The following is a 17,436-nucleotide window of genomic DNA, read 5'->3' as shown; positions in this document are numbered from 1 at the left end:
GTCCCAAGTATTCAGATTTAAGCCTGTGTGCTTTTTGGAATGTTATACTGACATAGACCTAAAAGTCATTTTTTAGAGTTTTCCAGCTAAATTAGTAATATTAGAATAAAATGTACAAATAGAATTCATTTCATATTCTCCTGTTCCCTTGCCTCCTTCCTAAGAGGAATTTTTGATGCATTAATTTCAGAGGAGAATGTTGTTTTCCAGTGTTCACTTTTTGTATTAGAAAGTAGTGGTTTTCCTCTGAAATACTTGCATAAATTTTTTAATGAAAAGCAAAAATTATCTGACTACTGGAAAATTCTGTACAATGACATTAAAACCTTACACCTAAAATTACAGGGCGGGGATTCACAAGTGGATGCAAAGTATCCTCCAGGGTTAACTTGGAAATGGTCAGATTTGACCTTGGGCAGGCCTGCGCCAGTGTGCGCTGGATGGTGCAGGTGATTGCGCAGCTTCTGCTGCCGACTCACAGTGCTTTCTTGCGGTCTCTCCAAGGTACCTACCAGGGCCAGTGGGCCGGAGGTATGCGGCATGGCTACGGAGTGCGCCAGAGCGTGCCCTACGGCATGGCCACGGTGATACGCTCGCCGCTGCGCACCTCGCTGGCCTCGCTGCGCAGCGAGCAGAGCAACGGCAGCGTGCTCCACGACGCCGCGGCCGCCGCCGACAGCCCGGCTGGTACGCGCGGTGGTTTTGTGCTCAACTTCCACGCAGACGCTGAGCTAGCGGGCAAGAAGAAGGGCGGCCTTTTCCGGAGGGGCTCACTTCTCGGAAGCATGAAACTTCGCAAATCCGAATCAAAGTCTTCCATCTCCAGCAAGCGCAGCTCTGTCCGCAGCGACGCGGCCATGAGCAGAATTAGTTCCAGTGATGCCAACTCCACGATCAGCTTCGGCGATGTAGATTGTGATTTTTGCCCGGTGGAAGACCACGTGGACGCCACCACCACGGAAACCTACATGGGTGAGTGGAAGAACGACAAGCGCAACGGCTTCGGCGTTAGCGAGCGCTCCAATGGCATGAAGTATGAAGGGGAGTGGGCAAATAACAAGAGGCATGGATATGGCTGTACCGTGTTTCCTGACGGCTCCAAAGAAGAGGGAAAATACAAAAATAATATTCTGGTCCGTGGGATAAGGAAGCAGCTTATACCAATAAGACATACAAAAACTAGGGAGAAGGTGGACAGAGCAATTGAAGGCGCCCAAAGGGCAGCTGCCATGGCGAGAACCAAAGTGGAAATAGCAAATTCAAGGTAAGTAAATGCAGGGTGGTTGGTTTTGCCGGGTTGGTCAGAACCATGGAGTATCAAATGTTATGTTTGTCTGCCGGTGACATTGCTAAATGCGTTCTACAACTGCTAAAACATCAAAGGTGGAAAATGATTACCTCAGTAGAGTCAAAGTCAGAAATGTACCTGCGCTGTTCTGAAACTTCCCATCGTCAAAAAAATGTTGAAGGCACTTTGAGCTCCCCTTCCCATTCTAAATTACTTCCCTCATATTAAACAGCGTGAGGGAGTTCACTGAGACCCTGTGCTCATCTTCCTGAGCCCGGGAAGTTGCTGTTTTCTTTTTTTCCTTGTTTTAAGAAGGACCTCTGAAATGCTGCCATAGAAAACATTGTGTTTTGTGTGCCAAAAGAAAATAGCAATCCACGTAGAAACATACTTAGTATAGATGTGTACCTTTATTCTAATATTTACATTGGAGGTAGGTACACTAAGCCTAGCTTACACAATTCAGATTCTGTTTATGAAGTCTTATAGGTAAAATTGGTTTTGAGACAGCCACCAAATCTACATATGGCAAAAGTGGAAAATAACATGACAAAATCTGGCATGCATTGTTTAAAACAACAGCTATATGGGAAAGGCAAAGAGACCTACGAGAATCGCCACATTCTATGCAGAAGAGATTAGGTCACTGGTGTATTAAAAGGAAAGGGGTGGAGAGAACCTGACAACCTGACATGGACAGATGGGACTCTCAATGTGCCAAGGTTGGAAGAAAGAAGAGCGGTAGAGAAGGGCTAGAGTGAGTAGGAGAAAACCGGTGAATAATAGATTGACAAGTGGGGTGTATGTGTGGGCACAGAAGGACTACGTGCTTAAAGTTTTACCATTAATAGCTGGTTTCAGGGATCCAGCAAGAGGGATGGAGAAATCTATGGGGAATAAAGTTCTATTAGGGAAGGATATTATAGGTGAGACAAAAAGAAAAAGGTGTGTTTATAAATGGAAAATTTTATTTTTAGTCTTATTTAAGTGGGTACTGACTAGCCACAGCTTTGGAAGACTTGAAGCATAAATTTAGCATAGAATGTTAAAAATCCTGTTTCTGCTTCAATAACACTCTTCCACAGAAGTAAACGCCCTTTTGAAACCACAAAATGTTAGCATGTCTTCAAGTTTTTGTTATTGGCATTGAATTAATGAACCTCCCTTTTTTTTTTTTTTTTTTTTTTTGGTGGAGCCATAATGAAATTTCCATTGTTCAAACTTTTTAATGTACAAAAAAAAAAAAAAATGGTGACATCATGTGGTTCAACTTAGTACTTCTAGAGTTCTTTTTTTTAAATGCCCCTACTTAAAAAATAAGTAAGGCTACTAAATAAGGTTGCATTTTTTGCATTACTTTTAGATATAATATTATATATTATGTTAAAAGGCTTCAAGATTTTCATCTTTATCCCAAACTAATTTCATTTCAAAGCTAATATTTTTTGTTGATCAGCACAAACTTTCATGAAGTGTCTCTCTCTCCTGTCTTCTCTACCAGGCATCTTTTACTTCAGATCACTATTTTGGATCTACTTTGCTTTTCAGTGTTCTTATGGATCAGATACTCAGCACATCTAATCTTGCTGGCTTACTTTTAGACCTAGTGATATACATGTTGTTAGGCCCTAACCTCTAATTTTAAATGCACATGTTGTTTTCTCATTACAACTTAATGATATGCTAAAGGTAGATCAGTCTTGGCAGATGAAAAGTGAACCTGTGCAGAACACTTTAACACTTCTACAACTGCTAAAACATCAGAGTGAAGTGGTGGTTGCCACGGATTGTAGGGTAGGGAAAATGGAGGGCTGCTATTCAATGGATACAAAGTTTCAGTTACTCAAGATGAGTAAATTGTAAAGATCTGCACTACAACATTGTGCCTATACTTAACAATACTCTATTTTGCATTTAAGACTTTGTCAAGGCCAGGTGCTATGGTACATGCCTATAATACTAGCACTTTGGGATGCTGAGTCAGAAGGATCTCTCAAGCCCAGGAGTTAAAGACCAATCTCTGCAACACAGTGAGACCCCCATCTCTACAAAAAATAAGAAAATTAGCCAGACATGGTGGTGCACACCTGTAGTCCTAGCTACTCAGGAGACTGAGGTGAGAGGATGACTTGAGCCCCAGAGGTCGAGACTGCAGTGAGCCGTGATTGTGCCACTGCACTCCAGCCTGAGTGTCACAGCAAGACCCTGTCTCAAAAAAAACAAACAAAGAAAGAATTTGTTAAAAAGGTAGGTCTCAGGCCGGGCGCGGTGGCTCAAGCCTGTAATCCCAGCACTATGGGAGGCCGAGACGGGCGGATCACGAGGTCAGGAGATCGAGACCATCCTGGCTAACCCGGTGAAACCTCGTCTCTACTAAAAAAATACAGAAAATTAGCCGGGCGAGGTGGTGGCACCTGTAGTCCCAGCTACTTGGGAGGCTGAGGCAGGAGAATGGCATAAACCCGGGAGGCGGAGCTTGCAGTGAGCTGAGATCCGGCCACTGCACTCCAGCCTGGGTGACAGAGCAAGACTCTGTCTCAAAAAAAAAAAAAAGAAGGTAGGTCTCATGTTAAGTGTTCTTACCACAATAAATACTGTTCAGATGACACAATCAACAGCTTAAAAATATTCAATTAACCTTCTATATTTTACTTACCTTCATTGTTTTAGTCATTTTCCCAGATACCTTACTATTATACAATGAATACTTCCAATCAGAGCTTTGTAACTTGTTTTTGGAGAAAGCAGTTAAAGGAATGACATTTCCCTTATAAAAGCTCTGATTTTAGAGTCCTACAGTCTTTTAAAACCCTTAAAAATAAGAAAAGATTCTTTTAAGATTTGCTGCCTGGGGGATAGGACTTTTAGCTACGTTATTGTCATTAACCATGGCTCTTTCTAATGCCAGAATGTCTACACAGTATCTGTACAGAACATCTATATGACCCCTCTGTGGTTGCTGTTATCAATGTTTTTGTTTTTAAAACTACTGAAAATTTAAGAACATAAGATGACACTCTTCCCACCTAGCCCAGTGCAGACAAGAAAAACTAGAAACTAAGTCTCTTGGCAGCTGCTGCTGTTGAAGTCACAGTTCATCATTAGCAACAAAAGGAGATGATCAATGAATAGTTACCAACTATTCAGTTTGTCCACCCAGTTGATGTAAATCACTATTCTCAGCAACATAGTGAGACCACATCTCTACAAAAAATAAGAAAATTAGCTGGGTGTGGTGGCGTACGCCTGTAGTCCCTGCTACTCAGGAGACTGAGGTGGAAGGATGGCTTGGTAGAGAAGACTGAAGGCCCCCAGTTTCAGATCTGGAAAGGCCAAGAGAGAGCATCTCATCCAAGCCCCTCACATTCAGAGGCAGGGACTGAGGCTGTCTCCAAGATCCCAACACTCCCTGTAATATTTTCATTTCATTTATGTTATTTCTTCTGCTTTAGGGACTTTTATTTATTATTTAAGTCCCAGGGAAATGGACGCACCCTTGTACCATCATCCTATTTTATCTTGAAGCAAAGGTTCAAGTTGACTCTAAGGGAAAACAGTTATATTCTCCAATAATGTCTACAGGAGACACAGAACCTACCATCTTTGGCCCGAAGATTCCTGAAAGCATGGTGGATCTGTGGACCTTTGCTTTCTCTGAAGAGGGAGTTGTGTTGCTCCGCAGTAAACACATACAGGAGGCTTGTTTCAGAAGGCTTATTATGGGCCCCTGTATAATTCCGACAGATCAAGAACTATGGGGATGACATAACAGTAGATAGTAGATATCACATAGTAGATATAGAGTATTTAATAGATTCCAGCGGGTTAACACTTAGAGTCAAGACCATAAGGGATACTTATAATTTACTGACTCCTGGAACTTACTTTTAGGCCTCTGCTCTGCTCCAAAAGGTACTGTGTTTATAAGATTTACAAAATTTTATTTCCCTTTTTTCTTAGTACTGAGGGTACAAATCATCATCTGGGATTGAGAAAGAGTGTCAACATTTTTTTTTTTTTAAGAAATGTTCAAAAGGTAGAAGAGCAACTCTAAATATCTCAAGAAATGAGTATACCTAGCAGCTACTGAGACCGCTTCATGCCAGTAGCTGACATACCACCTCTAGTTCTGGATCCCAACTGCTCTGTTCTTAGATGAAGGTGCTACTCTGACAGATAGATGTTAGAACTGGGGAGAGTGGAGCCAGTTCCTAAGCCCAGGCTCCATGGTCTTTCCTTTGTGCACCCTTGATGGTAACTTGGCCAACCAGATCCTTTTGAGTAACTGGAGTGCTGTTTTAGAGCCCTAAACTATAACTAGAGCCTTATAACTTAGAATTGGATCCCCCAATATGCGAATTTACTTTCTAGAAACTGTAATAAGCAGAATCTGTTTTGGTAGAGGAGACAGAAGGCCCCCAATTTCAGATCTGGAAAGGGCAAGAGAGAATATCTAGTCCAAGTCCCTCACATTCAGAGGCAGGGAATGAGGCTCTGCCCGAGATCATCCCACCGTCCCTGTTGTTTGCGCTCTATTTCTTAGGCATTCAGTTTTCATTCCCTTAGCTTTTGCCTCCTTAATTCCTTCAGCTGTTCCTGTCATTTTAACTGTATTTATCATTTCAACTATATTTCTCATTTTGCCAATTTTTACTCCATTGACTCTTATCTCCAATAATTCCTTAAATGAGATGTTCGAAGATGTCACTACTCTTTGAGAAAAATACTTTAATAAAGAATGTTAAGGTAAGACATTTGGTTGAGAAAGCAAATAAGAAGTGACCCTTAGAGAACTCCACTTCTGTAGAAATGAACAGATCACTTAGGAAGAGGTGTAGACAGAAGCAGAGCTTGGTGTGATCTGAATATTAGAAGAAATAATTACCTTGCAAGAAGATAGAAGATGTAGGAGGATTGGGAGAGAGCTGGCCTCAAGCAATTGAGAACCACAAGCCTTTGCTTGTACTGGCTTTGTTATATTAGACAGATAAGAAGAAATACTATAAAGTGAGGAGGTTAGCAAGTTAATAGGTAACTGCTCCATTTTGCAAAATTTGACTAACTCTGACCAGCCTCACTTAAGCTAGTGAAGCTCATTGGTACTCAGCTGAGCAGGCTCCCTATACTACCAGGAAGTGTCAGTGATGGGGATAGGTGGCCAGTCACATGGGACTCTGCTGCTCCTTTTGCCAACCTCTCCCTGACCATTACTGGCACTTCAGGTGATGATCGGGGCTACCTAGACATGTAATCTTAGGAGGGAGTCTCTTTTGCTCCCTCTTCAGCCCAGAACTAAGGTTGGATGTCATGTTTGCCAGTTTTGGACTTAAATATAAAAATGATACATACTTTTCCTGTAGGATTTTTAAAAAGCCATTCCCCATACATTTGCATAAAAAAGGATATATTGCATTTTCACGCAGATCTCCCCTCCTCCCGCATACTCAGAATGGTTCAACCATGCCAGCTTGCTTTCTGTTGGAAAGAAGGTCTCAGCCCCTGTCCCTGCTCCCTCTGGCTGGCTCCTCAGGCTACTGGGTCCTTATTCTGCTTTAAGCCTAGGTCCCTTCGTAGTGGAAGTTTTCCTCAACTCCACTTCCTCTTAGCCCACTTCTAGTCTAAAATCCCCCCCCATTAGTCTAAATTGATATTAATTTAACGGTATTTGTTGAATATCTCTCACCCCAACTAGATTGGGAAGGATCGGCTGACTCTGAAGTCAGCTTTGCTCACTTTTGTACACCCAGCAGTGAGCTTAGATTAAGACATGTTAGTAAGTGCTCTAGTAAATATTTGGTGAATTAATTAATTAAATTCTCACGACTTAGGGTATGACCACTGCCAGTGCTCCTAATTTTGTTTTGCTGGGCAAAACCACATTTTAAGGATGGAAACTTAGCTCTCCATGCTATAATTTGACAGTAGTCAAGGTGTGCAGAAAATGCCAAATGTGTGCTACAGGTACCCTTTTCCTTAATTAGGTCAACATTGTTACAGGACATAACCAGGGAACAAGAACATCAGGTTGAGCCAAACTGTTACCTCCATTCTTTGTAAGTATTGAGCTGGTCAGTGATACATATGAGAGATTCCCTTCCAGATGTGGAAACTCCAGGAAGCGAAGTTGGCTTAGCTTCCATATTTGACAGCACCAAAACATGTAATATGCCAGAATGCAGGCGCTTTTTTTGGTGGGGGGGGGGGGGGAGCGGGATTTTTCTTGTTTGGGCGTCATTTTTCTTAGACTTAAAGAAAATCATTTAATTTAACACATAAAGTTGGCTGGGATAGAACAGTTATTCACAAGATCACTTGACTTGATTCACATTTCACTCATAAGTAATTAAAACCCAAAGTCAACTATGAGTCAGTGCACATTATGGATCCAAATTAAACTGACTATTACCAGTATCAAAAAAAAGAAAGCCCATTCTCTGCTAAGTTATTATAAATGGCCAGGTCTTTGAAATTCTTAAATTATCCTCAACAAAGGGATCGTTTGCAAGTCAAAGCTGTTTATAAGCTATCTTTATGTCTGTACTGTAATGATAGTGGTTGTGTTATATTTTTAAACAGAAAGTTTAGATCACCTTTTCTATGGATTTTTTTTTCTTCTGGTGCTGTGGTTAATTTTCAGTAAGTATCACAAGTGATTTTTACAGAAAGGGGAAATCCTTCTGATGCCTTCTGAGTCATTTTAATGAATAGACTGTTAAATAGTTAAAGAAATTTTAGGACAAAATCACCTAAAAATGTGGGCATTTATTGCTAAGGAAAGCATTGGTTATTTTCTTTAGTTCTACTACCTGTGTTCTTCCATATCTGCACCTTGACTGCCTGTCACTCTTTGCAACTGTTGTAACCAGTGCTTCTAGGAGCAAATTCTAGAAGCTTGGTTGAAACACCCAGACTCTGAAGTTCAGAAAAGTTATGGTGAACAGGGAGCAATTATTACCTTACCCTTCATGGCAGGGTTGTTTTGAGAATTGAATGGAAGAGTGGGTATCATGGGTCTTTGTAAACTATAAGCCACACATAGCAGTTGTTATTTAGGAAAATGTTACAATCCTAGAAGTACCATTTTCACAAGTGAAAGTTGATAGAAGACCAAGGAGCCAAACTGGAATGGAGGTAAAGATGAAGTGAGAAAGAAAACAGGAAGGGAAGGATTGCGAAGCAGGAATGGGGATAACCAAAGGAAGAGAGTTAAATCTACCGAGTTTGACCACCTGTGTGCAGACATGAGCATGTATCAGAACTCAGCCCATTTTCAGCACCAGATCTGTGTGAAGTCAGCAGGCAATTTTATTTTTTTAAGACTGAAAAGTGAGCAAGGAAATGGCATATGCATTTATATCAACGTATTCTGAAGATAACACAGGATAATGAAGGTCTTACCTTTATATTAAGTATGTTAGTGTAGGCCAGGCATGGTGGCTCACATCCTTAATCACAGCACTTTGGGAGGCTGAGGCGGGCAGATCCCTTGAGGTCAGGAGTTCGAGACCAGCCTGGCCAAAATGGCAAAACCCCGTCTCTACTAAAATTACAAAAATTAGCTGGGCATAGTGGTGGGCACCTGTAATCCCAGCTATTCGGGAGGCTGAGGCAGGAGAATCGCTTGAACCTGGGAGGCAGAGGCTGCAGTGAGCAGAGATCACGCCATTGCACTCCAGCCTGAGCAACAGAGTGAGGTCTCAAAAAAAAAAAAAAAAAAAGTTAGTGTAGATCACCATCATCCTTTTATATTTTATATTGTTATCCTTTATACATTGGGTTGAAACACCCAGACTCTGAACCTCAGAGTCTGGGTGTTTCAACCAAACTTCTGGAATCTGCTCCTAGAAGAACATATAGTTTTCAAATATGTTTCTCTTCTTTATCAAAGAATGTCCATTTCCCATGGGAGAAAGGGGGGTGCCTAGTCTAACTTCCTCACATTTTTTCTGGGCTCTTTAAAGAAAGACATGGTTGTCCATATCAAGGGGCCCAGGAGCAATCATTCAGAATTCTCTCTGTGTGCATGCGCTGAGGGAACAGCTGAAACCAGAAAGAAGATGTAGGTACCAGCTCTGTCCTGCCCACCGCTCCCCCTCAAGCAAGGGTTTAGGCTCGGTTATAATAGCACTGAGAGGTGTGACTTGGAAGCACAGAGAAATTCCTCTGGCCAGCTCCTTTCCTTCAGCTCTGATGTCATATCACTCACCATGCAACGGGCCATTATGCATAACATGGGAACACTTTGTGTTGTGACAGCCTTGTAAAACCTCCTTAGGATATCTCGTTTCTAAAGATCTTTCTTTAAAAAAAAAAAAAAAACTTTCTCCAGCTTTCCCAAGTCCAGGCCCATTCAGACACTCGGAGGCATTGAGATGGACATGTGTTTTAGTGACTGATAAGTAGGTTCAAGAGAATACAAATATAATGAAAATTAGTCTTAGGCCATAATAAATGGGAAGGTCACACAGTTCTCCAGACTTTTAAACCATTAAAAACATGATTTTAAAAACTCAAATTGTGTAGACATGGACTTCCATTTTGATTAAACAGGGAGGGCAAGGAGAAGAGACTCTATAGGGTATGAATGGGATATGAGGCAATATTCAGTTCTGCAGAGACCTACTTAGTGAAAGCTGGCACTGAAGTCTGGAAGGGAAAACTAAAATTTCAGGATGACAATAAGCCAGGTTTTGGGGACACATGTTGACCCTGTTTTAACTGTAGAAGCCTGAGCTTGCTTAAATAGTACAAACTTCAACAGATTCCAGCTCATTTAGCCCTGAAATATGACCCTTTCTCAATAGTACAAATATGAAGAATTAAAGCAGCAATTTCTTTTTAGTATAGCATCATTTGTAATGAAAACCACCCTACTCCTATGTCTTCTGGAAAGCCCCCCAAAATGGAATTGCATTCATATTTTATCCTGTATGCTTTGTGTGAGTTTCAGCTTTGACCTGGAGAAACTCTGTTTTTAAGCAAGTGGCAGAATTCTGCCTGCACGCTGCCATAGCTGGTAGACTTTTCCAAGCAGCAGCTGCCAGGCAGCCGAAGCACCCTGCTCACAACTTTCCATTATGGATTAAGCTGACTCTGCCAATCTCACTTTACTCAAGACACCAAACTGGACGCTTGCAAGACTAGTGCCTTGCAAATCTTTGAGATGCTTTTCTTATTATAGATGAAATATGAACATTGTGTTTAGGAACAGGATCCAACAAATGCCAAAGGTATTTATGTAAGTCATTCAGCTTTAGTACAACAGCCTCTTGAGAAAAAAGTCAAATCAGCTTTTAATAATTTCACCTTTCTGTTTAGTTGCTGTTTCACATTTGTTTGTATAATATGCTAAATTAAAAATAAGCTGCTTTCACAAAAATTTAATTAATATGTAAGGAATCAAGATTGGCTCCCAAATAGTACAACTCTTTGAAGTCAATCTTCTTAGGACTTCCATGTGGGCCAAAAGAAAGTTATTTAAGCCAAGTAAAATACATTAATGCACTTTCTAGCACTTTTAATACAATAGATTGTCAAAGATTAACAAACAATTTTATTATGTTTTTGTTAATTTTTAAACTCAAATATGGTAAAAAATTTTGGTGACTTTTACTGTATTGAATCAATGGAATTTTGATCTCAGTTGCTTGATCTAGAAATCCCTATCAATGCCATTTTTCAAATTGGTGTGGGAACTTTTTTGAATTATTATTTCAAGATTTCAAACCCTCCGTCCATTAGGGAAACATTTGAGATACACGTGGGGAACATGTTTTGACATGTTAAGATAACCCATGGAAGCCAGCAATTTAGGGTTCAAGGATAAGAATGGAAGAGCCTCAGATGATGGGACCTTACTGCCACCTTGTTTCCTCCACCAGCCCCAGACACTTGCTCCCCAGCCCACTTCCTGCTCAGCCCAAATGATTTGAAAATCAGTTGAACTGTGTGGACTGATAGATTACTTTGTAAAGACTCAAACACCCTGGAAGGGGTGATGGTAGCCCGGCCCATTTTATAAGGTTCAGTTCTTAAGAGAAATACCAACCTTAATCATTCTTAGTTACATTAATCCATTACATACAATGGAAATGTAAAATTATGATTAAGGCCTAATCCTTTTCAGCATGGAGTCTGGTTAAGACAGATGAAAAAGCAGTTATTATCCATTGGATTATCAGCACATTACTTAGGTAATGCATAGGAAGGGGTTGATCATAGCCTGCGGCTGGAGGCAAGTATCTGCAGGCTGCATCCAGAATGAGAACCAAAGGATGTGTGGGTATTTTCCAGAAGATAGAGGTGGGTGCAAAGGACAGTGGACCATGTGTATTTGGGGTCTGGTAAAATGTGCAATATGGTTGGAAAAGAGTGCTAGGTGTAGGGTGTTGAGAGATGAGCAGGGTCTCTTGAACCTATAAGGGGGAGTTTGGACATTATCCCAAGGGTAGGGGAAGGCTATTGATAGGTGTTAGGCAGAATTACATCATCATCTTTAGAAAGATGACTCTGGCTGCAGGTGGTATAGGGAATGGGGACAGTAAGGGGCAGTGAAACTGGAGATAAATTAGTCACAGGCTGGGCACAGTGGCTCACACCTTTAATCCCAGCACTTTGGGAGGCTGAGGCAGGAGGATCACTTGAGCCCAGGAGTTTGAGGCTGCAGTAAGCTGTGATCATGCCACTGCATTCCAGCCTGGGTGACAGAGCAACACCCTGTCTCTAAAAATAAAAAAATAGTTATCTGCTAACTAGTAATCTGAGTGACAGCCTATGTGTTGGGCTAAGCTGTGGCAGTGGGATGGAAAGAAGCAAATGATTGAATGAGAGCCTCCCAAGCAGATTCACTAGGACCTGTGGCTGGTTGAGTTAAGCATGGTAAGCCTGGAAAAGGAGTCATCAGAGTGGCTCCAAGTTCCTGGCTTAGCCAACTAATGGATGGTGGTACTGTTTACTCAGAAGGATACCCGATAGGAAGGGACAGATTTAGGGAGGAAGATAAGTTTGGATTTTTGGCTTCTTGAATTTCAAGATGCTAGCCCAAAAGATAATGGGGGAAGATGTATCTGGAACTCAGAGATTTGAGCTGTGCTTGCAGAGCTTGGAGCCAAACCCTGGGGAAGACTCTTATGGGACATGCAGAGAAAGAGGAAATCTGTGTATGTAATACTAGACACAGCTCTTTTTAAGAAGTACAAGTAAAGCAGTTCTCACATGAAGTGACTAGGAATTTGTTGCCTTATGACAATGCAATTCAGGTATCTGAATTTCTATTCTTGAATTTGTGAAGTTATGCTTTCTAAGGTTTGTGCTCAAGGGACCTACCCAGTGAGCAAACTCTGTTGGACTGTTTTTCTTTTTTTTTTTTCTTTTCTTGGCAACCTACTGGAACAAAATATCACTGTCACAAATTATTATACTAAAGAAACATCGGCTGGGCGCGGTGGCTCAAGCCTGTAATCCCAGCACTTTGGGAGGCCGAGACGGGCGGATCACGAGGTCAGGAGATCGAGACCATCCTGGCTAACACGGTGAAACCCCGTCTCTACTAAAAAATACAAAAAACTAGCCGGGCGAGGTGGCGGGCGCCTGTAGTCCCAGCTACTCGGGAGGCTGAGGCAGGAGAATGGCGTAAACCCGGGAGGCGGAGCTTGCAGTGAGCTGAGATCCGGTCACTGCACTCCAGCCTGGGCGACAGAGTGAGACTCCGTCTCAAAAAAAAAAAAAAAAGAAACATCATTTGGCAAACATTTATTTAGTGCCAGCTCTGTCCAAATATGGCACTAGGCCCTGGGAATACAGAGATGAATAAGAAACAAGACCTGTCATTAAAAGGAAATACCCTGCCAGATTCACAGTACCTTTGTGCAACTGGCAGGTGCTGTGGGGCTGCAGGTTGGAGGGACCTACCGAGAGACACCTGTGACCCATCCCGGGTAAGCTCGTCATAGACACTGTCCTGGAGCTCTTCGCACCAGCAGTGCTCCTTGCCTCAATGTCTTCTGCCTTGTCCCCCTCCTTGCCTAAGCCCCGTCAGTCCTTAGCAATTACACTCAAGGTCCATAGCAGGCGTGGACTGCGTTAAGAAACAAAATGTCTCTTCCAGTAAGTAATTTTACACCTGATAACAGGAATGCTATCAATAGAGCACACAAAATATGTGTACAAATGTTATAATGCAAAAGGGAAAATTGCTAGTGGTTTCTTTAAAAAGTTTAAAAAATTATTTCTGCATAGAGTCCATAAGATACAATTTTGGGTGGTAGCAGGATCTTATTAGCAGTATTTGTGTACAGAAACATTAAAGTTAGCAATTCGCAGTAAATGAATGTTTTGGCAGTGTTTCCAGATAGGGAAACAATGTAGATGCTACTAGGTTTCCCCTAAGTGTGTTATGCGCTGGTGCACATTGTTCTCTCCTTGTGGTCTGAGGAGAGTAATTTGGGTGATAACTTTTGGCTATACACAAACAGACCCAAAAGGTCTTGAGTGGTTACCTGCCGTGAATTTGACATCTGTCATCTCATCTCATCCCCATGGCAGCCCTGTGAGTTGGTAGGAAACTGAGGCATAGAAAATTCACATGGCAAGCACACGACAGCGTCAGAGCCCCAAGCCCTTCCCCTCCACTGGGTTTTGAGAATTGGTACAGGAATTTTTTTTGAACCCATAGGTTCATTTTTTTGTACCCTCCTTATGCTCATAAAAGAAGATCTGTCTGGGAACAGCATTATTTAGTCATAGACTTCTTTTGGCCACTGTTTCATTTAACAGACATTGTTCATTCAACAACCACAAATCTTGTGAGCCAAACATTCATAAAAATATAAGGTCAGTATAAAATGGTAAATTCTATAAAAAAAAAAAAAAAAACGATGACAATGCAAAAGAGGGAAGAACACTGAGGGCATATGGGGCTTACAGGGATGAGGCTGAGCCTGTGCACGTGGAGCATGAGTGGAAGTTAGGGTGCAAACAGTGGCCAGTGTTGCATGCAGCAGGAAGATCCTGAGCAAGGGTGGAGTGGAATGAAAGTGTACAGTGTGAGTTCCTGCAAACAATTGGATAGTGGAAGAACGCTTTCTCCAGGAGTGATCTGTCCACCCACTGCAGCAGATCACAAGGGGTGCTGAACATTCTCTAGTCCTCCACCCAGTACTAAATTAATGTTTCTTTGCATGAGGTCCAGAAACTTGCATTTATTACAGACTTCTGAGGTTATTCTTGGGCACACTAAAATTTGGTAAGTGCATTGGGGGTATATGATAGGAAACAAAATTCCCAAGGTTTGGGAGGTGCATTTTCTACTCTTGGCTTTGGGGAGTCTTCAAAGCCAAGAGAAGGGAGCTATCTGCCTTTGAATGGATGGTCTGCCTACTTCATGGAGAAAGAATTTAAGTGGGGCCAGGACTGGAGGCCTGGTCTGTGGAGGAGGTGATAAAAGACTCTGGTTGAGGGCAGGGGTAGCAGAACACAAGGGATACAATTAGCAGGACTTGATGGACTGCAAGTAGTGGGTTAGGAACAGAGGCAAGTCTGAGATGTTGTGTGGCTGATACTCTAATACCCCCATTAGGGTTAATGAAAAAGGTTCATTCATTCCCAGTATATGAGTGATAAATTATTCAATTAGTAAATGTAGTGATTCATTCCCAGTATATGGCTGGTGGGGGAAATGGGGGGGCGCAGTAAGGCCCCATCATTCATATGAAACAAGTAATCTTTCTGGGTCTCTCTTTCTTATCAATAAAACAGGGGTGAGGAAGTAGGAAACTTGACCAGATTGTCATAGAAAACCTGAGTTTGGATCTCTATTCTTTTGTTAATTCCTCTCCTTTCGCCTGTTTTTGAACCTGACTTTACATAACAATACCTATGTTTCTTACAGAAATTACTCAGTAAATGTGGTGAGACATCATTGACATTTTACTTTTCCAACTCCAGATTTTTCCTCAATCAGAAGATGGTATAAAAGGGAAAATGTCCACCTGTGTACTCTTAGGAACAAGATTATAATTGGTTAGGACCCTCTAACCAAAATTAAAACCATTTTGAAGTACCAGTAAACATTCCACACGCACAACTCACCAGTTATTCTTGTTTATATCAGAAGTATTATCAATACTTACACACTTAGTACTGTGCTAGATGTGAAGGGAGAAAAAAGCATGGGCCTGACCCCCACCGCCCCACCCAACACACACACAAGCTTAGAGTCAGAGAAAAATGCATGTACATGGGAGGTAATTAAAAAATAACATGAAGCAGTTCTGTCAGTCCCGTATTTGTTTATTAGTGCTCTGCCACATTCCATGAAGGTTTCATAGTTTATATAAACATCAAAATGGCTAGTCTTCTAGGAATTACAAAAGAGTGGATTGACTTGTTTATAAAGCAGTTCCAAAGACTTTTTACTTGGCCTATAGCCTAGTGATATTTTGTTTTTGTTTTCGTTTTTTTCATGGTACTGTGTGAATTTGACAGTAAAAGCATTTTGAAAAATTATTCTAACTCTTTGCTAGATCAGAGTAACTTTCAGTCCATTGTTGGAACTATGAAAATGTGATTCTAGAGTAAATAGTCACTAATGTTTAATTCCATAAGCGAAAATGAGGGTGAGAAGAACACATTGAAGGGGTTTTCTTTTCTTTTTTTCTTTGAACTTTTCAGTAATGAATCACTTTTGCGGTGTTAAAGTTCAGCTACTAAACTTTATGGTTTAAAAGTTTTCTTTGAATTACAGTTGTTATATTTGTAACAGTTATAGATCTGCCACTGTATTCAGCACCCAATGGTAACATGTTAAAGATATTTCAAGGGAAATAGAAGACATACACCAACAAAGGGTAAAAACAAAACAAGCCTCAGACAAGCACCCCGCTCCCCATAAACAATGTCTATGTAAATATGCATATGTGGCTGTGGTTAAAAGAAAAACTTTAGCCAAATTTAACAGAGTTTAATGGAGCAAAGAACAATTCTCACATCAGGGAGCCACCCGAGCCAGAGTGGGTTCAGAGATTCCAGTGCAGCTGCATAGTTGAAGAAGATTTATAGACAGAAAAAGGAAAGTGAGGTACAGAAACAGCCGATTGGCTGCAGCTCGTCATTTGCCTTATTTGAACACGGCTGGAACCGTTGACCCCCTTTGATTGGCCCAAAACTCAGTGATTGACACAAGAGTAAGCTACAGTCTGTATACAACTCCATTTAGGTTATAGTTCGTGATGTACAGAGAAACCTTTAGGCTGAACGTAAAATACGTGAGGAGGCAGCTTTAGGCTAAACTTAACACCCTAAAGAAATGCTGAATAATGAGAAAAAGGGAGAAATATTAGAGAGTCGAGGTGAATAAAGAAAGTCCCAGTATGATTAGTGTCTGGTGCCAGGAAGAGTTGGTCTGGAATGACTTTGTAAAGAATTTGGTCCTTCAGCAACATTTTAAAGGGAAGCCAAGGCAAGATTTGTTCACAGTGGATGGAAATTTTACCAGGTGGGAGAAGACTACATCTAATGAGGTACAGCCCAAGGAGAAAGAAACCCCCTCAAAGGTAGTGAAGATCACCAGTGTTTATTATTTGTGGGCAGTGTTGTCTTCGTGACTTTTTGTAGTAGGTCTTAATTTTAGCTTCATAGCCTGTTTGATCTTCTCCTCGTATTCTGGGTTGATGTTCCATAATGACTCCCACTGCCAGTAGTAGAACCTGAAAACAAGGATCTTTCATATGCACACAGCTCTCTCATGCCCTCATTCTACCACCAGGAAAAACATCCAGAAAGGTAATAAATTTGGGGAGAACAGCAGTGGTGTGACTACTCATATTTCTGAAAATGAATGCTGTTGTAGGAAAGTTAGGAAAGTGGTGGAGATATTGGACACAGCCCTGTCAGATTTGTACCCTGTAGCTTCATCCTCTTTTGAAAAGTCTTACAACAAACCCACCTGGATTTCGCGTTGCAGTGCTGTCGAGTACAGCTGAGTCATGGCAAGAGAAGAGGACAATTAGATAAGGGGTGCCTGACTATTAAAGGATCTGAAAAACACTAACCAAGGTATTATGCAACACACAAGTGGAAACCGTTTCAGAGTGCCGAGGAAGTTATTAACAGGAGCAAAACAGTATCTGAGGAGAGTGATTTTAGCTACA

The 17,436-nt window shown here is 41.4% G+C and overlaps 1 protein-coding gene across 6 annotated transcripts in view; it reads left to right on the top strand.

The window, feature by feature from the left end:
* JPH1 (junctophilin 1) overlaps positions 1-17,436 on the top strand; it is an 82,788-nt gene that overhangs the window by 5,447 nt on the left and 59,905 nt on the right. For all 6 annotated transcript variants that reach the window (XM_033202487.1, XM_033202486.1, XM_033202484.1 and 3 more), the window contains exon 2: positions 505-1,264. In XM_033202487.1, the coding sequence (XP_033058378.1) occupies positions 505-1,264 (760 nt within the window). The remainder of the gene's footprint in view (positions 1-504; positions 1,265-17,436) is intronic.

Source organism: Trachypithecus francoisi, unplaced genomic scaffold, assembly GCF_009764315.1.
Source record: "Trachypithecus francoisi isolate TF-2019V2 unplaced genomic scaffold, Tfra_2.0 Lachesis_group7, whole genome shotgun sequence".
Lineage (NCBI taxonomy): Eukaryota > Metazoa > Chordata > Mammalia > Primates > Cercopithecidae > Trachypithecus > Trachypithecus francoisi.
The sequence above is the reverse complement of the archived record's forward strand: the minus strand, read 5'-3'. Positions and strand labels throughout refer to the sequence as shown.